General features: G+C 36.0%; 1 protein-coding gene across 2 annotated transcripts in view; it reads left to right on the top strand.

Annotated features, from left to right (window-relative positions):
• Window positions 1-22520, top strand: part of SETD7 (SET domain containing 7, histone lysine methyltransferase) — a 67830-nt gene that overhangs the window by 17969 nt on the left and 27341 nt on the right. For both annotated transcript variants that reach the window (XM_031942721.1, XM_031942722.1), the window contains exons 3-4: window positions 9945-10146; window positions 18816-19002. In XM_031942721.1, coding sequence (XP_031798581.1) covers window positions 9945-10146; window positions 18816-19002 — 389 coding nt within the window. The remainder of the gene's footprint in view (window positions 1-9944; window positions 10147-18815; window positions 19003-22520) is intronic.

Genomic DNA, 22520 nt, shown 5'->3' with positions numbered 1-22520 from the left:
CCTGCCTCAGTTTCCCCTTCAAAGACGTCTGGGTCCAGTGGCCGGAGATAGATCTATGAAAATAGAGGGAAGTAACTGATTTTCATTTTTATGAATTTCCCTTGAATTATCCCCTGGCAGAGATGCTGAAGAGCAAGAAAGCAGTGGCTAAGCAGTAATGTGGAGAGGGAGAAAGCAAAGACTCTGATTAATCCTTCAGTGAATAATTTAGCAGTGACTTCAATGGATGGGATTGATTGGGCTGGGCTTCCTCCTGACTTTCCAAATTGTTGGTCTTAACTGGAAACATCAGCTCCTCTTCAAAGAAAAAAGGTTAAATTTCACCTGGAGGCCCCCCTGCAGGGTGAGATGTTATTTTGAAAAAGCCCAGTGCCCTCTAGTCCAAAATAGCAAGATATTTTAGATGAAAGAGGGGGAAAAAAGAAGTTATAAACTGGCTGAGAATCCATTCTGTGCGGTTGTTCCCCTGGACACAACACGGCTGTCCCTTTCTGGCAATTATATAGACAAAAGGCAGTATTGTTTCTTGTAGCAAAGGCAGCAATGTTTCCAAGGGGGAGGAAGGGAGGGAGGAAGGGAGAGAGGATAACTCCAATGAAAATCAGGGCAGCTCAATTTCTTTTTTTTGCTCCTCACTAGATTTTTTTTTAAGACAGACTACCTGGGTGAGTCCAAGCAAACTGTCTTTTATTTTTTAACCTACTAAATATAATTTCAACTTGAACCAAGTACTTTCTTTTCCTCTTCAATCCCACATTAGGCAATATGGATAGTAGCACATTTCCCAGTTGCCAGCAAATAGGCACTTCTCTTAGTGGCCACATACTCAAAGAGTGTGAGTAGGTCCTAACCTTATTATTCAGTCATGTCAGTCACGCCTGACTCTTTGTGACTCTATTTGAGATTTTCTTGATGAAGATATTGGGGTGGTTTACCATTGCTTCCCCCAGCACATTTTACAGATGAATTAAGTGCCACAGCTAATAAATATCGGAGACCAGATTTGAACTCAGGTCTTTTTTGACTACAGTGGGATGCTGAGGAGAGAAAGAGAGAGAGATACTCACAAAGAGACAGAGACAGACAGAGAGAGAAAGAGAAAGAAAAATTAGTCATCATAACATGGATAAAGATGGTGCAGAAGGCTGAGGATTGCTCAGACAGGAGAACCAAGGAAAGAGCAATATCCTAGACATACAAACAGCAAAAATTATTCTGGAAGAGAAGGTGATCAACAGTGACAAATGACAATCAAGAAGATTGAAAAAAGGATTAGAGTTGACAATAAAGAGACCATTGGTAATTTTGGAGAGGGCATTCTTTTTTGAATGAATACATAATTCAGAGAAGTGAGAAGAGAGTGAAAAGGTAGAGGTACCAAATACTCATGGGTTTTCGAGGTTGTTGTTTTCAGGGAGTTTAACCTAAAAGGAGAGGAGAGACAAGATTACAACAAATAGATCTTTGAGACTCTACTGAGGTTTGATGGAGGAAATTGGGAGGGTTTTTGTAGGTTTCTGGGAAGGATCCAGATAGATAGAGACAAATATTGAACATTAAAGAGTGAGGAAAAGACAGGAATGGCTTTATAGTGGTCTTTACCTAGTAAATGTGCCCAGTCAGAATTAGGGAAGGCAACTAGGTTTTTGTTACTAGGTGCCACCATGGGAAAGAACTTCTGGTTTATAGAGGTTCTGCAGGATGCATATCAAGACCTTCTGCTACCCTTGTCATATACATTGTAATCACTTTGTATACCCTCAGGGTTTTACCCCTCTCTCCATTGCTTTAACCCATCTGAACTCTTCAGCGGATGAGCTATTTCCTTGCCTAATGTCCCTATGTCAAATTGGATGGACTGTCCCCTGCATCCCACTCTCCCTCAATTGAATTTTCCCTAACTACCAGAATACCCAGTTATAGCCTTGTATGGCTAAATTCTGAGAATTCAAGGCCAAAGTACTGGCTGCAGTTATAATGCAGTGCGAGCTAAGAATTTTCTGATTATTTATCTCTTTTGTGTAGTCACAGATCCTCCCACAGAATCATAGAGTTAGTTTGGATATCAACAGATTGTGTATCTTAAGTTAGAACTAATGGTCAATGACCTTAAACTGAGGAAAGAAAAAAAAAGGAGCAGTAACCTTGTGCTTGAAGGATTATACTGCAAAAAAATAGCTACTGAAAGATATCCCACATTGCCATCTTTAGGTATTTTGAGTTTAAAGACATCTTAGTAATCATCTAAGCCAACACTTTCATTTTACAAATGAAGTTTGAGCCCAGAGAGGTCCAAGGCCAGATATCTCGTAAATGGCAGAACCAATGGTTGAACTTCAATCTTCTGGTGACTCTTCCAAGTGTTCTTGGAACATTCTAACAAATAGCCTCTCTATAAAGAGAGGCTAGCTCTCTAACATATAGCCTTTTTATGAGATTTCCATTAAACAGATTCTTTTTAGGACTTATTACCCAAGCAGATCTCATCAGGAAGGAGAGTTTAGTGGGGGACTTCGGAAGATCAGAGGAAAAGGTTGGACTAGAATATATAAAATCTCTTCCAGGTCTAAAATGCAACAAATCATTTCACCAGATTAAGGAGAACTTGGGCTGCCTCTGCAATAAACAAGGCTTTACGTGGATTTGGTCCAAAATGTGTGTATCCTCTCCTGCCTCACTCCATTGTGGGGAGCTCAAGGGGAGTTGTAGACCTGTGTCAGGTAGACACTTAACTTGGAACTTAGCCCAGTGGATGGTACCACCTGAAAACGGCTTCTCAAATACTTTAGCTAAACATAAAGTTAGAAGAAACCTAATGGGTTAATAAAGGGAACTGGAAGACATAGAGCTGCTGTCCAAACTTTGAAGATTTATGTCAGAAAGATGATTATGCTTTCCTCTAATGTGATTGGGCTGTCTTATGCTCCCTTCACCAAGGATCTCACATGGTAAAAGACTGTAAGGCAGGGATTCTTAAACTGGATCCTGGGAAATTTTATTTTTGTTTTTATTTTAATTTGATAACTGCATTCCAATATAATTGAATATTGTTCCTTTTGGAACAGTGACAACAGAGGGTACCTCCATCTTAAGTGATTAGGGCAGGCTCCAAAGTCTTATTCCACCTTGTAATCCTACCTGTTTTATACTGCACATTATTCTGAGAAGGGGTTTATGGGTTTCAGAGTCCTAATAGGCACCAGGATGCACAAAAGGTGAAGAACCTTTTGCTTAGGGGAGGCTCAATGACCATATGTTGGAGATATAACACAGTGGGATGCTGAAAAGACTAGGTGATCTCTGAGGGTTCATCCTACTAAGATTCTATGATTTTATGAAAGGGAGGATAAGGATGTGAAGGACCTTTGGTCTAAAAATCATACTTTGATGAGACAGAAGCAAGCACTTTGAAATGAAAGTTAAAACAACAATAACAAAGCAAATTTAGAAAGATGTGCTGGGAAGTCTGAGAGGAAATAGGAAATAAAAATATCTGTATCTTTGTTATAAACTCATGAAAGTCCCTTCCTTGATTTGATGACTTTGGATGAAAGGTTACACCCCTAAATTAGAAGGAAGGGAGGAGAAATCCCATTTGGTATTTTGATAATTTTGAGAGCAATTTTGAGAGGCAAAACTTTTTCTTTAAGTGGTATATGATTTAATGGTAGTTTAATAGCAGGAATTTCCTCCACTTGGATTTCTGGAAGAAGAAATCGCTCTATTGAATTTTAACTGGATGAATTCCTGGAAACCAGTAGAGTCTTAAAATGTCTTAGTTGTGTAGATTCAAAAGAAGCAGTTAGCTGAGAGCCTGAGAAACAGCTTGGCTTAGTGAACAGAGGGCCAGTCTTGAAACTGAGAAGACATAGCTTCCATAACCTATGTTTTTTATTGATTGTGGGATCCTAGACCAGAAATTTTACTCTCTGAGACTGTAAGCTACCACAAGTTCTTTTAATAGAGTGAGTCAGGTGGGGTAGGGTTGAGATTACTGTACTAATGAATTCACACATCTAGATTAAAAATAAAAGCAAATTTAAATAAAGAACTCCAAAATTTAGTTCTGCAAAATCAGAATATTAATTACTCATTAAGTTGCCCTACCTCCATTTCAGAATGCTTTCTCATGTTTGTGTGGGTTCATAGATTAAGAGCTAGACTTACCCTTAGTCATCATCTACTCCCTCCTTCCTGAAGTTCTGGAATTGTTTGAGTCATGTCTGACTCTTCATGATCCTATTTAGAGTTTTTTTGGCAAAGATACTGGAACAGTTTGCCATTTCCTTTTCCAGCTCATTTTACAGATGAGGAAACTAAGGCAGACAGCATTAAGTGACTTGCTCAGGGTCATACAACCCCTAAGTGTCTAAGATAGGATTTGAAGTCAGGAATATGAGTCTCATTTCTGGTACCTCTTATATTGAAGATGAGAAAACTGAGACCCTAAGAGATAAAAGGATTTGTCCCAGGTTACACAATCCAATTCAGATTAATAAACCTTTATAAAAGCTTAAAAGGAACAAGACACTGGGTTACATCCAAAACAAGTTAAGCTTATTAAGTTCTATGACCCGTTGAATGTTATCAACAGGCAAACCAAATGATTGTCAATCAGCAAATTCAGCAAATTTGAGGGTAAGTCATAGTCCTTGCGCTTTGCCATATTTAATTGCCCTATAAGTAAAATGAAGTTCAGCTGACAATTATTTCCAGAATAAAGATCTCTTTTTTCCCCCTTCTGCCATCCCTGTTGTCTTCCACCCAAGGAAATTAAAAATATTATCATAAGACCAGGTAATATGGATTTTATAATCCAATTTCTTCACTGAAATCCTAAACTGAAATCCTTCCTTTAGTCAATATTTATGGGCAAGGAGGAAGTATAAAATAATAATAATAATAATAACTGATTTTATAGAGTGTTTTTGGATTTATTAGGTGCTTTCTGTAGTTCATTTGACAATAGGTTAGTTCATTTGACAATAACCCTATAATGTAAGTACTCTTAAGTCTTTTTCCCCCCTCTGTTTTACATAAGAGAAAACTGAGACTTTGAGAATTTAAATTAATGGAATAATAGCATCCACATCCCAGAGTTTTTGTGACAATAAAATAAGATAATGTTTGTAAAATGTTTTGCAATCCTTACAGCACTATATAATGCTAGTTATTATTGTTAGGTAACTTGTTCACAATCTCCCAACTAATAAGCATCAGAGGCGGTGGGTGAGTCCGAATCTCTCTTGACCTCTAGCTCAGCCTTCTTACCGCTACACCATCCAAATATTTATTGACATTAACAATAACCAGAGGAAGGGCTTGTCTGACGTGCACCAGGAATTTGATGCTAGTTCCAAGTGTATTTATTTAAAGACAGACTAACTCAAGCTCTGAGCTTTCCTACTTGGTAAATGTTTTCCAGTGGAGAATTGTGAAAATGAATAGGAAACTAAAATATTTTAGGAGCCACATTTCTACCTACTCTGAGTTCAGATTGTAGATGTTGATTTTTATTTAAGGATATTTTGACCAAAATTTTGTAGGAACAAAAATCATTTGGTAACTTTTTGGTCAAATCTAATGAGATAATAGGGTGTTTGGGTGTTGTAGAGAATAGAGCATTGTACTGGGAGTCAAAAGATCTACCTGAGCTAAAATCTTCCCTCAGACTCTTATTAGCAGTGAGATCTTGAATAAGTCATTTAACTTCTTTTCTGAGCCTCAATTTCCTCATCTATATAAAATGAGTCACTTAATGGCCTATAAGAAGATCTCATCCAGCTCTAAATCTATGATTCTATGATAAGATATGAATTGACCTTAGAATTGTATTATTGGAGATTCAACAGCATATTTAGCCTGAAGATAAAGTAGGGATCTGAAAATATTATATTTATTTTTGAATCTTTATATTAATTTTTACAAATTCTAATATATTTATGATATGCTACCAACTCAAATTTTCTCCTTTCCATCTGTGCCAAAATTATTGTTATTCTTGTTGTTTTATTCTTTTTAAATAGGATTTTCTTTTTTTCCAAATACACGTAAAGATAACATTCACCTTTGTTTTTGTTTTTTTTTCTGTCTGCAAAGGTTTTTGTTTTTTTATTTTTTTTTTATTTAATAGCCTTTTATTTACAGGATATATGCATGGGTAACTTTACAGCATTAACAATTGCCAAACCTCTTGTTCCAATTTTTCACTTCTTACCCCCCATCCCCTCCCCCAGATGGCAGGATGACCAGTAGATGTTAAGTAACATTAAAATATAAATTAGATACACAATAAGTATACATGACCAAAACGTTATTTTGCTGTACAAAAAGAATCAGACTCTGAAATATTGTACAATTAGCTTGTGAAGGAAATCAAAAATGCAGGTGGGCATAAATATAGGGACTGGGAATTCAATGTAATGGTTTTTAGTCATCTCCCAGAGTTCTTTCTCTGAGCGTAGCTGGTTCAGTTCATTCCTGCTCCATTGGAAATGATTTGGTTGATCTCGTTGCTGAGGATGGCCAGATCCATCAGAACTGGTCATCATATAGTATTGGATAACATTCACCTTTACAAAACTTTTTGTTCCAAATTTTTCTCCCTTTCCCCACTCCCCAATCCAGTATAGGTTAAACGTGCAAGTATTCTAAACATATTTCCATATTTGTCATGTTTTACAAAAGAAAAAGATCTAATCAAAAAGGGAAAAAAAGAAAAGAAAAAAATTAACAAGCAAACAAACACGTTTCGATCATGGTTCTTCCACAATATGCATAACGTCCAGGAAATAAAGTCCCTTAACATTCCCAAGCCTCCTTTCCTCACCTATAAAATTCACATATAAGGCCCTTCCCAGTTTTAAACCTATGATCACTCTGCTAATCAGAGACAGCCATTGGAGAAAACTGAGTTTTTCATTTTCCAAGAAATAGCTATGAAAGTTATCTGGTTTTGCTCTGGAGTTTTGTGTTGTATTCAGATATTTTTGACCTGATATATCTTGAAGGGTATCAATGGCTGACTTACTCAAAGGAGAAAAAGTGTTTTGTGTGATGAGCATAAAACTTAAGTCAGAATTGAAAAGACTCTTACAAACCATCTAGCTCCAGCTTCCAAATAATGCAGAAATCATTTCTGTGTTATCCCTAGTAATCACTCAACCTCTTCTATGATCTAGTCAAAGGAAATTTATTTTTTTTATGTTTAATTTTTAGTAAAAATGGGAAAAATCCATTATGTAGAGGAAGAAGTCAATGACTTTCTCCTTGTTTTCATTTTTATTTCAAATTTTTAGCTGAACTTGGTATATGTTTAAGGAGTTCAAGGTTAATTCTGTTAAGCTTTTAGTTTGACTAGTTAAAATCCATTACCTTCATTTGGGTAGACTAATTAACTGGGTTTCCAGAGGACTCAGCACACAAAAGTTACCTTCTGAGAAACTGATGGTTCTTATTATTAGAAGAGTTTTCATAAATCAAGATTTCAGAGTGAGCAGGAAGGCAGAAATGCCAAACATGGTTCTCTAGCTGCTGAATTCAAGGTTTAGTTCTTTTAAGAAGCACAGTTTCTACAAAGTCATAGGTCCCCTGATAAAGTTAAAAAGAAAAATTGCAATATACAGTACAAAAAAAATCTGTTTCTTAGTATTACCAGAAGCTATAAAAGAATTCTGATGCTCCATTTGCTTGGCTAACATGAAGCTTAATTTCACCTTGAGTTTTCCAAGAAACATCTTGTCATCCTCAGAAATGAACATTGTTCAGTTCAGTTCTTGATGCTGGAAAATCCAGTTATTCAGACCACAGGGTGATCTCTTACTGTTCCAAGGATTCTCCCATGGGCTTTCAACCAAATGGTCCATTGATCTCAAACTCAACTTGTAGTTTTGCTTTAAGATGAGAGTACTCACTACTGCAAAAATTTCGGTAAAGCAAAACAAAGCTTTGTCCATCAATTCCAAATAAAATTGTTTCTTTATTGAATAAATAAAAGATTATATTATAACTTTGTTATATATTATTTCTTATATTTCAAGACCTTATTTTATATATCACCCCATTTTTGACATTTCTACCTGAGTGTCTTACTGACACTTCAAACTAAGAATGTAAATACAAGATATATACAAGATATGTACAGTGTATATGAGAAGTAATCACAGTTGAGGAAAAAGGGATAGGATGGAAAAGTCTTCTTGTGGAAAGTGGTATTTGAACTGAATCCTGAAGAAAGCCAGGAGGTAGAGGTGAGAAGGGAGAGCATTCCATGTATGAAGGCACAGACTGGGGAGGAGTGTGGGGTGCGAGCTGGCTCAAAAGAGTAGATGGAGGGCAGAAAAGTGTAAAAAGACTAGAAATCTAGAAAGGGGCCAGTTGATAAATGGCTTTCATCAAAGAATTTTATAATTGATTCTGGAGGGTAATAGGGAGCCACTGGAGTTTATTGAGTAAGAAGTAGTAGTCAGACTTTTGGCAGATGAGTGAAGAATATACAGGAATGGGAAGAGATTTGAGGAAGGGAGACAATCAGAAATAATGAAGACTAAAATAAAGGGGGGAGGGAGTGATGTTGGGAATGGGGGAACAGACTAATTGTCCTCTAAAGGACCTTTCCAACTCCAAATCTTTGATTATTTCCAGGTGTTTCCCTAAGAATCTTTAGAAATTCTAAAATGTATAACTTTTGTTCATTCAAATTGTTCTTCTCCATAATTATTCCAAATGACTGAAGAGTTACTGGATTGCACAGGAATAAGAATTTTTTCTATTTTTTTTAGTAAACATTTTCTGCCTTTTAAAAGACACATACATATTAAGGATTTTGCCTTTTGTGCTCTAACTTTGTGGAATCTAGGTGTGTTTGTGAATGAAATAGTATATTTAAAAGTACTTTATAAATGATAATACACTATACACAGGTGAGCTATTATATTATTATTAATAAGGAAGAAGAATGATGTCTTTATGGTAACTCTATCCTATCCTATCCTGGAGTGATGACTTTCAAACTCTGTCCTGATTCAACACGGGGTAGACCAGTGTCCTTCATCCCTCCCCCCCAATACATACACACCTTTCCATTCCTGCTTCCCCTCATGTTGAGAAATGATGCTTAGATTCTATGACAAACCTTTCCTAGAATTAGTGAAGTCGAGAGTGTTGTTTTATGAAATGCCAGGGAAAAAAGAATTCTTAATTTTTAACCAAACCAGAAATCTGAGCATATTCCCAAGCAAATATTTAGGGGTCCTCAAACTTTTTAAATAGGAGGCCAGTTCCCCATCCCTCAGACTGTTAGAGGGCCCGACTATAGTAAAAACAAAAACTTTGTTTTGTGGGCCTTTAAATAAAGAAACTTCATAGCCCTGGGTGAGGGGGATAATTGTCCTCAGCTGCCGCATCTGGCCCATGGACCGTGGTTTGAGGATCCCTGAATTATTCTATATAATAAGAGATGGTCTGTAATACCTGACTATGTAAAAGATGGTCAGGGGCTTATCCATGGAAGCCATCGTTTTTGAGAATGAGTAATAAGGGAGTGCTAAGGGAATCTCTGCCTTGACATTTCTATCTCCACAATGGCAGAGAAGGAGAATGTGACACACTTGAAGTTTAGATGGTCTCAGTTTTCCCTTTTTTCACTATTTCAGAGGGAAAAACACAAATGCCTGTAGCAGGAGCCAGGAGGTCAAGAGTTAAATCTAGCCCTCCATTCCTAAATCTTAGTTATGTGATCAATTGTATCTTCCCCAATGATCCATGAAAATTCTGGAGCCTGTTTTAAATTTAGAGACACATGCAAAAAAGTAAAAATAAATAAATTTAGGGACACACACACACACACCCCACAAGGAGTTACTGAAGAGTTAAGATTGGAGTTAAATTGATGCAGTGCTCCGTTCTATAAAAGACTGAAGCCTTTCTCTCTCTCTCTTACTCAGCACACTGGAAGGATATTATGTGGATGACGCTTTGCAGGGGCAGGGAGTATACACCTATGAGGATGGTGGAGTGCTCAAAGGCACCTATGCAGATGGAGAGCTGAACGGACCGGCCCAAGAGTATGACTCAGATGGGAGACTGATCTTCAAGGGACAATACAAAGATAACATTCGGCATGGAATTTGCTGGATATATTACCCAGTAAGTCTTATTAACTTAGCTAAGAAATGGTTTTGTGTGCTTTTTATAAATTTAATATTAACTAATAAACAAGTCAATTTAATATGATTCTACCCCAAATCCTTCAAATTTTCTTTTTATTATTTAATGCTTTTACTCTGTATTTTTATACCAACATATCAAAGACTAAGAATTTCATTAGGGTAGGAATTTCCTACTAACTTAGTATTAGTGACTTAAGGGTTATAGAGGTTAAGTAATTTGCCTGTGTTCACACAGTTAATAAGTGGCTGAGGTAGAATTGAAACTCAGCTCTTCTTAACTAGGCAGCTAGGTGAGACTAGGATTAAGTGCTGAACCCAAAGGCAGGAGGACCAGAGTTCAAGTCTGGCTATGTGATCCTGGGCAAGTAATCTTAACCACAGACTGCCTCAGTTTCCTCAACTGTAAAATATAAAATTCTTAGCAAAATGCTTGATTCCAGCATTGTCTCATCCGAGTGTCTGTCTCACATACATATCATTTTAGGGAGGGGAAATGGCTTATGGTAATAGCTATTAGTTTTCTCATTTCATAACAAAGATAATGGAGTAAAACTAAATATATTTTCACTCTTGCCTAATTGACTTTATGGATTTACTTTGGTTGGGATTTACTTCTTTTAGTAAATTTACTCACTTTTTAATAAATTTACTCACTTTTAGAAAGTGACAGTGACCCATTCCATTATTGTTACTGTCTTTGGTGGACCAGGAATAAATCTGAAATTTTCCTTTTTCAAGTTGCCTCACTATTATTGCTCGATTTCCCAAGATACATTCTAGGTCTTATATAAGGGCTGTGTGAAGTTATGTGTTTCAAAGGATTAACATTCATTTGGCCTTCAATGATTTGGGAGAATTTCTTGGCATTGCTTGGGAAAGATAATTAAAGACAATAATTCCAGGGTGTGGTCACAATCAGGCAAAAAAAATCACTGCTCTAAGCTACCCTATCTGGATTTTTCTGATACCTCAGCTGCATTTGGTGACTTTCCTAAAAGTCTTTCAAATGACTGGATTGGGGAAAACATTTAACTGAAAGTTTATTTTGTCTACAATTTGAATCTAAATAAAATCATGTCTTCATTTCATCCAAAGACTGTAATTTCATGATTTTTTTTTTTTTGATGAGAACATTCACTCAAGCACAAGCAATAAGATTGGCAGCCTCTCCTAAATCTATTCACATACCACATTTCCTCTAAGTTTTATCCCCAGACCTGGAAATGGGGATAAAAGAAAATGATATGTGGAATAGCTCTATTTAAAAAGAATTTAAATAACTAAATAATCAAAACATTCACAGGGTCCTGGAAAAATCCAGCCTTCTTAGGAAATAAGTGGCTTTCATTGATGGCCAGACAGATGATAAAAATTGACATTTATGTAGTCCTCTGTGGTTATGAAGTGCTTTATGTATATTATTTCATGCAATCTAGTGAGATAAGATGGCTTAAGTATTATTATTGCCATTTTATAGATAGGGTTCAAGGGAGTTGAGTAGCTTGCCACCTTCTAGGGGCAGCAGAGTCACAATAGAAATTCGACCTTTTGTCTCCTCCATCTACTGTTGTATAGAGGATATTGGACATTCTTGCTTAGATAATGAAAGACATAACTGATTGTAGAGATCAAATGCAGATTTCTCTCTGTGACGGCTTTTAAAGCCTTCCCCAATGGCTCCTGACCACTACTAGACATTTGTTGCATTTTTCTTTTTCCCATCCTCCACAGTTTAGCTAAACTAGTCTGTTGTTTCCCCACAGAAAATATTCTACTTCTGCTGTCCATTTCTGGCTCCCCCCCCCCCAGCCAAGAATGATCACCCTGCTCACTGTTGCTTTCTGCCTTCCTCCTACTTCTCTCAGAACTCAGCTCGAGTTCCTCCTTCTACAAAAAGAACCTATCCTGATTCTCTTAGTTGTTAATGCCCTCTCCTAGGAAATTATTACTGAATTTCTTCTTCCCTTTCCCCCCAAACCACCTCGTAGAATGTAAACTCTTTAAAACCAGGGACTGGATTGTTTGCTGATCTGTTGAGTTTGGCGTAGAGTAAAAAAGAAGAAGAATTTCTCTGTACCTAGCACAGTGTGTGTGGTAAACTAAATGGGTTCTATCATAGAATTTAGAACCAGTTGAAAGCAAGTTAGTGCCTGCATCTTGATCTATCTATATGTTCATTTTATAGAAAGGGGGAAAAAACAAAACCAGAGCCCTAGCATGGTTAAATGACTTGCCCACAAAAATTAGTCAGAAAAAGAACTGAAATTCAAGCCTTCTGACTCTAGCCCAGCATCCTCAGTGTGAGAGATACTTGCAAAAGTCTCATCAATTATCTTTAATGATACAGCCTGAATATCTCCAAAATCACTCATTCTGCTATTAAAACTGATAAGATTCATTTTTTTAAATTAAACAAGCATTTGTTTAATACCATTAGGACCAGAATTTAAGACTACCTCAAATGACTAAAGCTTTTATCCCTAAGGCAAAGAAAACAGAACTAAAAGGATGAAATTTTTTTAAATTTAAAAGTAAAATTACAATGGTTTTGCATGCAGTGTTACAACTAGTTCTTCTGTTGTTAAAGCTAATTGTATGAAAGCTATGTGCTTTGGAGTTACAAAGGAGAATAAGGCATTCAGTACTTGTCTTCATGATACTTATTGTCTGTTAGGGGAGATAAGAAATACATGCAACTTATTTTAATAATTTTAGTAATAGTTCACATTTGCTCCACAAAATTCTATTCTGAAGTCTTATTATGCCATAAAGAGTATCTTGGAATCTTGAAGGTTATATCAATGGCATATGGTTTCTGACAGATTCTAGGATGTTGGAAAAGGTCTAAGTTTGCTTTTCAAAGATGAGTCTCGCTCAACTACAGAGAGTCACTACCACTAGATCATTTAAAAATGAATTTTTTGTTCATGTCAACCCATGACATGAAGAAAAGCACAAAATGGCCTCTGTCTCACATAGCCCCCTTCCTCTTCTTCAGTGATAGCGACAAAGTAGTGGAAAAGGGAACAGAGAGATCTGAGAATAATACTTTTTTAGTAAGTTTATAAACTTCATGTGGGGCAACTAGATGGCTTAGTGGGGAGAATGCCAGAATTTCAGGAAGAAATCATTTTCGTTAGTTCGAATCTGGCTTCAGCCACTTATTAACTGTGTGACCCTGGGCCAATAAGTCACTTAACCTGTTTGCCTCAGTTCCTCATCTGTCAAATGAGTAGGAGAAGGAAATGGCAAAACTACTCCACTATCTTTCCCAAGACAACCCTAAATGGGGTCACAAAGAGTCAGACATTACCAAAATAACTGAACAACAGACTTTAACTTGGCTGTTAATACTGGAAATGTAAAATCCCTGCCCAGTGATCAGTGAGTGAACAGAACATTGAAGGAACCAAATCAAACCAATCTTGACATTCTTGTTATAAATGCAGCTAAGAGGAAAGGTGGTTCACAGGTTCTCATCTGACAAGCTAATAAAGGAATTGGCAGAGTGTGGTTTATCATGTATCTGAAGGTAACAAGAAGCACTGTCACATGAGACAATTGGTCATCTTATATTCCAGCTCTCATGATAAAAATTTGCAAAAGGACCATTATGAAAACAATTGCAATTTATGCATTAAATCTTGCAGAGCACGAAAATATAGAGGAATTCTAGAAAGAACTTCAAATTAAATCCACTTGAGAGGATCTTATTGAGAAAATCATAGATGTAGAGCAGACCGAGAGGCCATTTAATACAATTGCCCTCACATTTAGCTGCAATTTTCTGCTAATTTCATTTACATCAAGAATGTCAAAACTGATTTGATTTGCGGTGCTTGCTCAGTTTGGGCCATCTCCAGTCATTCTGATCTGTGTCTTGCCACTGGACCCAGATGGTTCTGGAGGAGAAAGTGAGGCTCATGATTTTGCAAAGCTCTCCCTCACTTCAGACCTATTCACTTGTATTTCGTGGTATCACCTCCCTGATGTCATGGACATCTTTGAGAATGGAGGGCCAACAACAAAAAGCTTGCTTGGTACAGGGATCTCACATTTGGAGTGTCAACAACCAAATTACAGTTTTTAGAGAGCTTCTAAACTTTGTTATTCTTAGCACCTTCTACCTCCTTTCCCAACTCCGTCACCATCACTACAGAAATAGAATCAGAAATAGAAGGAAGCCATGTGGGTTTGGGGTCATCTTGTACTTTTCTTCATGTCATTGTTGCTATGATCAAAGAATGAGATTTTATAAATGAATATCCCGAGGTTCACATAGGACAAGTAATTTATACACGGTCTTGTGGAGAAGTAAGAGGTAGAATCTGAACCTAAAGTCAGTTCTCTTTCCATTTTCACTTCAATGTAAAGTTGAAACTAAATGACTATGGAAAGAAATCATAAAGCATAAATCAGGAAAAAGGAATGAAAGAGCCAAAAGATGCATAGGTTACACAGATGTCTCAATCTCAAGCCCCATGAATGCTTCAGGAAAAGAGCCAACACAGAATAACATCACAAACAATGAAATCCAGATTTTAATAAATAAGGAACAAGTTATTTTATTCTTGAATCAGATATCTTTTCAGACTATCTACTTCCTAGAATAAAGACCAAAATAAATATACAGCTAGAAAAAAGAATAAACGTGATTTAAAAAAAAATCACCAGGTGCAACTGAAATAACTCAATCTTGATCAGTCAAGACAGTTATTGATAAAGAAAAATGGACTCTGAATCAAAAACCACACAGAAGTGTAATTGATATAAGTCAATTATATATGCACATACATACACATCATTAGACACTGACTAGCTGTGTGATCCTGGGCAAGTCACTCAATCTCTGCTCTGTTTTCTTATCTATAAAATGAGAGTTTTAAAATAATCACATCCACCTCTCAGGGATATGAGGATAAAATGAGACATTTATAAAGTGTTTAGCACAGGGTCCTAATTTATTAATAACCACTATGTAAACATTAACTGTCATCATCATCACTGCAAGAAGACCAAAATAGCAAAAAAAAAAAAATTATTTTTGCAGATACCTGCCAAGGGAGGAGAGGTAATAACCAAAAGTGACACTAGTTTAGCATCTCAATTCATTTGTAAAATCTTACAAAGGAGAAAGATGGAAAATTATGCACAGTATCACTTATTATGGGCAGCTAGGTAGTACAGTGAAAAAAGCACTGGGCTTGGAATCAAAAAGACTCATCTTCCTGAGTTCAAATCTGGTCTCAGGCACTCACTAGAAGTGTTAGTCTGCACAAGTCACTTCACCCTATTTTCCTCAGTTTTCTCAATTGTAAAACAAGCTGGAGAAGGAAATGGAAAATCACTCCAGTATCTCTTCTAAGAAAACCCAAAATGGCATTACATAAAGTCAAATATTACTGAATAGCAACTTAACAACAACAAAATCACTTATTAAAACAGAAGCAGTGGAGGGCAAAAGTAGTATAAGGAAAGCTTGGTAAGAACCCAACCAAGCAAAGCTATCCTGAGAGCATTTAGGGATCCAAATTTTAAAAGGACAAAATGAAAAAAAAATTGGAAAGATCTGCAAAAAGAACTTTATAAGACACTTTTTCATCACCAGGGACAGTTAAGTCATTATACATGAGCTCCCACATCATAGATGCATTTATTAAGAAGATAAAAAAAGCATTAAAGAAAATAAAGAGGGGCAGCTGGATGGTCCAGTGCATAATTCATAGAGTATCTGCCCTGAAGTCTCAGACACATAACATTTAACTGGCTGTGTGACTTTGGATAAGGCACTTAACCCCACTTAAAGAAAGAAAGAAAATAAAGTTGGAAAGCAAGTCATTTGGACCAAGTGTACCTAAAGGAGATCTGAAGTGGAGAATGTTTTTTTGTTATTGTTGATCAACATGATTTCCTTGAGATAGTTTGTTGCCATGGAATAGGGGCTTGATTTGGAGCTAGAGAGTCTGGATCAAATACAACATCTCTCACTTGTGTATGATCTTTCAAAAGTCACTCAATCTCTCTGGACCTCAATTTCCTCTTCTGAAAAACAGAGGGTTCAAGTAAATGTCTAATGTCATTCCCTTCCTGTTCTAAATTGATAATATTATGAACTTTTGGATTGTTATATTTGGTTTATTGAGGGGATTTTGGGGGGAATGGGGGAGATTTGGAGACAGCTTAGTAAACATCTGAGGCTGTATTTGGACTCAGATCCTTCAGACCCCAAAAATGGTACTCTATTTACAGTACTACCCAGTTCCCCCCAAGTCTATCTTTTCAATAAAGTAAAAACTTTCAATTTCCTTTCAAAAGGAGAAGCTTTTAGACATCATCCAGCTAGATAAATGCATAAAGAAAAAGCAGGTAAAAGTTTAAAACAAAAGATGTATAGAACATGAGCAAAATTCTCTTTTAAAAACCACATTAATGACATTTATTCCTGGAGAATCTATGTCTAAGGAGCCTGAGTGCTTTAATAAGCCTTGTCTCAATAACCCTCACAGCTCTCCTGGAAAGGAGGCAGTGCTGATGGTGTTATTATCCCCTTTTGTACTGTGCTAATGTTTTTAGTATAATTAGGAACAAGCTAGCAGGGAAGAAAAAGCATAAAAGATTTTTCTGATGCATTTCCAGAACATAAAAAGTATTTCACTCCAAGGAAGTGTTGTTTTTCTAGAGTATTTGAAAACCTCTCAGTTTGAATGGTGTAGAGCAGAAAATAAATACTTTCTGTTTGTTTCTTCTTAGTGCTTCTCCATCGATGGCACTTGTGGGAATACTCAGATCGTAACCCTCTGTTAGTTGATAGAAAGATCTTCAGGCATCAGAACCTTTGAGTTGGGGGAAAAAGCCGAATTTTTGGAAGATGTCATGGCAGAATTATTATTTATATTAAAACCTCAAAGATCTTCTTTTTTAGGAGATGGTATGCAAAGTAGAACTAGTTGGAAGCAATCAATGTTAAGCTCAGACAGCTTTATGGATTAAATACAAACACACACACAGAGAAACCTGCGACCCAAATTATTCATTATGTTTTAGCTCCTTAACTTAATTGGGATACCACCTCTGATATATATATATATATATATATATATATATATATATACACTTACATTATGGGATATACAGAAGTAATCTGTGGCCCAGATTCTTCCCACAAACAATTATCTTTGGGGACAAAAAACTTACCCATGTGAAATAGACCCAAACTCAAACCAGCTCCTTCACTGGAATAGGATGAGGAAAGAAGCAGAAGTGAAGGGCAAGAGACAGCCAGGATGAATGAGAGCAGGAGAAAGGGAGTGGAAATGAGATTAGGGCTTTTTTTTAAGTTTTCTTCCCAATAGGAATACATGCTTATGGTTTATCATTCTCATGAAAAATCAAAAATCAGAATCTAGAAACTATTATGCTAGATACCTTATAAAAAGCAAACAGCTACATTTCTACAAGATGGCATTAGTTTGAAACATGCTCAATTAGTTCTTGTGTTCCTTTCCAATTACACCCTTTCCTTTCTTTTGCTGGCTTTATAGTCAGACCATCTGGGTCCATATCCTGCTACTACTGTGTTACCATCAACAACCCTCTTAACCTTCTTTGGGACTCAGTTTCTTCATCTGTAAAATTGGAAGTTTGGACTAGATGACCCTCCAAAATCCCTTCAAGTTCCAAATCTATGATCCTACAATCTTCTCAGACCTTAACTCCAAGATAGATAAAAGTGGGGAATATGGGAAAATAAGCAACAGAATAAATCATGGCTATGATCATATTATTATGGATCTATTTTTCACATTAACTTGGGAATGTTCTTCATTGCAGTCACTTTTTCACCAGCTGAAATTCAGTCAGAGTTTCTATGTGCTAAATTCTCATCTCTTTCAGTTAACAGATAGGTGATTTTGGACATCATTAATCTTAACTCAGTTTCCTCCTTGGCAGAAGGAGGGAGTTGAAAAAGATCACCCATTAAAGGCCTTTCTAGCTCAAGGTGAAGAATTATCTTGTTTACAGACAAACCATGATAGTTTGTTAGTGCCTTTTGTAAAATTGCAGCTAATTTTTACTGAATCAAATGAAAATTTTGAGCCTCTCCGTCTCTCTGCCAGGCTTTACTTCTATTCCTCTGCTCTCTTGTATTCTTATACCTAACACACTTAGCATTCTCCAGTCATAAGTACATTAGATGATGAATTGTTTAATTTTTAAAGGTATTTCCACCTTCTGAATCCTTGTCATTGTGAGAACACTTTATTGTAGTTCAGTTGTTTTTCACTCATATCCAATTCTTTGTGTCTCCATTTGGACTTTTCTTGGCAAAGATACCTGAATGGTTTGTCATTTCCTTCTCCAGCTCATTTGATAGATGAGGAGACCAGGATAAATAAGGTTAAGTGACTTGCCCAGGATCACATGGCTAGTAAGTGTTTAAGGCTGAATGTGAACTTGAGTCTTCCACGTTCAAAGCCTGGCATTTTATCTATAGTGCCACCTAATTGTCCGTCTAAGGGCTATAATTCATGAAATCAGAATAGACTGGGTAGGGAAGTAGGTAAGAAATATCTAGTTCATATTATGTCTATATATAATGTTTCTTGTTTTTGTTTTTGTTTTTGTTTTTTTGGTTTCTCCTGCCAGGATGGAGGTACTCTGGTGGGTGAAGTTAATGAAGAAGGGGAGATGACTGGAGACAAAATAGCCTATGTGTACCCTGATGAAAGGACCACAATTTATGGGAAATTCATAGATGGAGAGTTAATAGAAGGAAAATTGGCTAACATGTCAATTGAGGAAGGAAAGCCCTACTTTGAACTGGTGCCGGGAAGTAAGTAAACTTTTGAGTTTGCTACTCTATTTTTTTTTTCCACAAGGCAATTAGGGTTAAATGATTTGCTTAGGATCATACAATTAAAATGGCTAAGGTGTCTGAGGCAGGATTTGAACTCAGGTCCTCCTCATGTCCAGAGTTGGTGCTCTTTCCACTGTACCATCTAGCTGCCCCTGCTGCTCTAATTTTAACGTTAAAATTAGTATGGTGGGATTTTCTGTGTATTGTGCTTATATTCTTCTCTATTATAGATTCTATCGGAATAATTTTTTTTCATGATTCAGTAGGGTTTGAGGAGTCACATTTAGGAGAAATAAGTGGTGCAAAGGAAAGAAATTGTAGAGATTGGGCTCTGATTTGTGAAGGAGAGGAAGGATGGGGAAAGTGAAACCAGCCTTTTCATTCTTCTCTAACCAGCCCAGCCCTTGTGTTTTTCATAAAACAAAGGAGATTATTTTATGGAGTGAGGTAGAAAAGTTTCCTCATGAGATGAATGAAAAGCCAGAGAGACAGAGAAACAGAGTTTCTGGGTAATTAATAATAAATTTTATTAATTAGGCTAGTTGATAAACAATGAATTGAAAGTCAGTGGTCTCAGTAATCAACATCAAGACCATGGAGCCATTGAATGCTTTAAATACCTTTGGAAAAGGAGGTGTACCTGACTGGTGAAAATCAACCTTGATTGGTGAGCAATTAATGAGGTAATAGACCTATTTATAAGGAGATGGACTAAAAATTTTCACCTCCTCCTGCTAAGAATATGACTTGATCATGAGATTGCCTTTATAAATCTGGTCTACCCAGACCAGAAGGTTTCCTCCTTCATGAGTTGTTATTTTTTTTAGTTCTTTAAAGCTGGAATGCATCTAAATTCAATACTGTTAACACTTTAAATAGAAGTAAGATCTTCTAGTTGGGTAGGTCCTGCCCAGGGAATGATTTGAGTAATCTCATCTATCAGCTTTGTCCTTCAGAAACCATCTGAATGATCTACAGAGACTGGTTCCTCATTGGAAACAAAGGGGAAAACTTTAATCCTAATTTAATAATTTAATAATCCTAATAATAGAAAAATAATCACTTTTCTCAATTATTACAGCTTCATTTAAGAAGAAATAGACCCCTGGGGACACTGGCTCTAATTGGGATGAGTATGATAAGAACAAAGAACTAAAATGAATTTTGGAAAAGTTGGATGAGAGTTGTGGCTAAAGGAGTCTAAGGAGCCAAAGAGGGGGGGGTTCAAAGAATATACACAGATGATTGATAAGATTGATAGATCAAGTGAGCATTTACTTTTGGAAAATTTTTAATGTATTTATTTATTTAAAACTTAGATACAAAATGGAAAAAGAAAAAAATTGCCATGTGCCCAGCAGAATATAAGAAAACATTCAAATGTAAAATAATAGATTTTCATTTCCAGAAAACCTATATTGTAAAGACTACACAATGTGTTCAGAACTGAACATAATTTTTTGCTTCCTTGTAGGTTTTCTTTGTTCTCTGCTATGCACTTTTTACTTTATTCTTTTTCTCATTCCCTCTCCCTCTCTCCCCCAGAATAAGAATACAATTAGGTAGGATATTATTTATATATACATATACACACACACACATAAACACTATATATATATATAATATACATACACACACTTTATATATATGCATTTATACACACACATATATATTATATACATAGGCCTACAGATGCTACTGTAACAGTTGTACTGAATCTTCTTTATAAATTATGTTGAGACAGACAATAAGCCACCACAAAAAAATATTTGAAGAATGGGTGCCTGTTCTCTATTAGGTGACTGTGGAATTCTTTCTGGTATTTTGAGATCAAATTATTTATATATCCACTAACAGACATAGATAATAAAACTAAAAACAAGTAAAAAAAGAAAGCACAGGAAAAGAATCTTAAAGCTATTGATTCATAAATGTAACAATTCAATTATCTCTATTCATAATACAGATCTCCCAAATCCAGGTCTTCAGCCCAACCTTTTGTTTCCCTATTCAGTCCTTTGACATCAGTACATTTGTCCAAGATACTGAGAACAAGTTCTAAGGGATGTCCAATTATGACCTTGGAGTCATTAATTGAGCCTCCATTTCCTCCTTTATAGAATGAGGGACTTGGGAGAGATGGTTTCTTGTTTCTTGCCAGCACAAGTACTAAGGATTTTTCTACTCACAGATAAACTGTGATGGTTTGTAAGTGACTTTGCTAAAATTGTCTTCTCCTTCCCATTTGCTTTTCCTGAATGTAAACCAAATTTAAAAGTGTTCATGGATTTCATCTGAAAGGTTCTGCATTGTTCTACAGCTTCAAAAACATCACAATGCCATCTGAAGTTATTAATATCAAAACTATCTCACAATCCATAGAATCCCTTTTCCAAACGGACTTTACACTGGATAATCTCTAAGATGTGGCAAACAATTTTGGCTAACACATAACTCGAGGTTTTCTGTCTCATTTGGTGTCAGAAGGCTATTCAACAATTATCTCTACTGTTACATGGAATCTTACATGATTTAGCATTTGCATAGAAAACATATTGTCAAGTGAAAGGCTGTAAGGCAGAATTTTATTCTGATAATCAAATGACATTTCTCCCCACTTAATAGTATTATTTTTTCTAATTATTTGAAAAGATAGCTTTTAATATTTCCTTTTATAAAACTGAGGATTTTTTCTTCCTTCTTCCTTCTCTCTTCCTTCCCCAAATGGCAAGCAATCTGAAATAGGTTACATGTTCAATCATATTAAGCCCATTTCCACGTAGAGACTTTTAATAAAATTATTAAGCACAATCAATTGTGTGACTATAAAAGTATGGTCTGTTTTCATTAAATGACAAATAACCTGCTCTATACTTTTTTTTTTTTTTGCTATGTTGGGCCAGGTTGATCAATGCTAGAAGTAAAAAAGGTATTTCTAAGTGAAATGCTGAGAAAAAGAGAAAGAGAAACCTTCTGTGCTCAACAGGAGCCACATTTTCTTCCTATTCTTTTTCCTTTTTGATGTTCAGATAAAGATTAGTAATGTAAACTTAAAGCCACATTGGATGTCTCCATATAGTAACTGAAAAACAACAACAAAAAAAAAAAAAATAGAGAAAATGTCCAGGATCTTTTGATGCATGCTTATGAAACAGAAGAAAAACAGAATACAGATTTGAACTGGATCTTACAGGACTGGGAAGATGATTTTGATGATTAAGAGATGAAAAAGAGACATTTCTGGATTAAGAAATGACATGAGCCAAAAGGTGGAAATCTCTGTATGTTTGGTGAGAGAAGACTGGCTGGTAAATTGCATTCAAATTGTATGGCCCCTGGATGAAAGACTAAGGAGTTTAACCTTCGTTGGACACTAAGTGAAGAGTCACTGAAAATGGAAGGAAAGCAATATCATTAGAACTTTGTATGAAGAGAATTAATGGTGGTAGAATGAAGAATAAACTAAAACAGAGAATGACAGAAGTTTATGCTTT

This window comes from Sarcophilus harrisii, chromosome 6, assembly GCF_902635505.1.
Source record: "Sarcophilus harrisii chromosome 6, mSarHar1.11, whole genome shotgun sequence".
NCBI lineage: Eukaryota > Metazoa > Chordata > Mammalia > Dasyuromorphia > Dasyuridae > Sarcophilus > Sarcophilus harrisii.
This window is presented reverse-complemented; position numbering and strand designations above follow the sequence as displayed.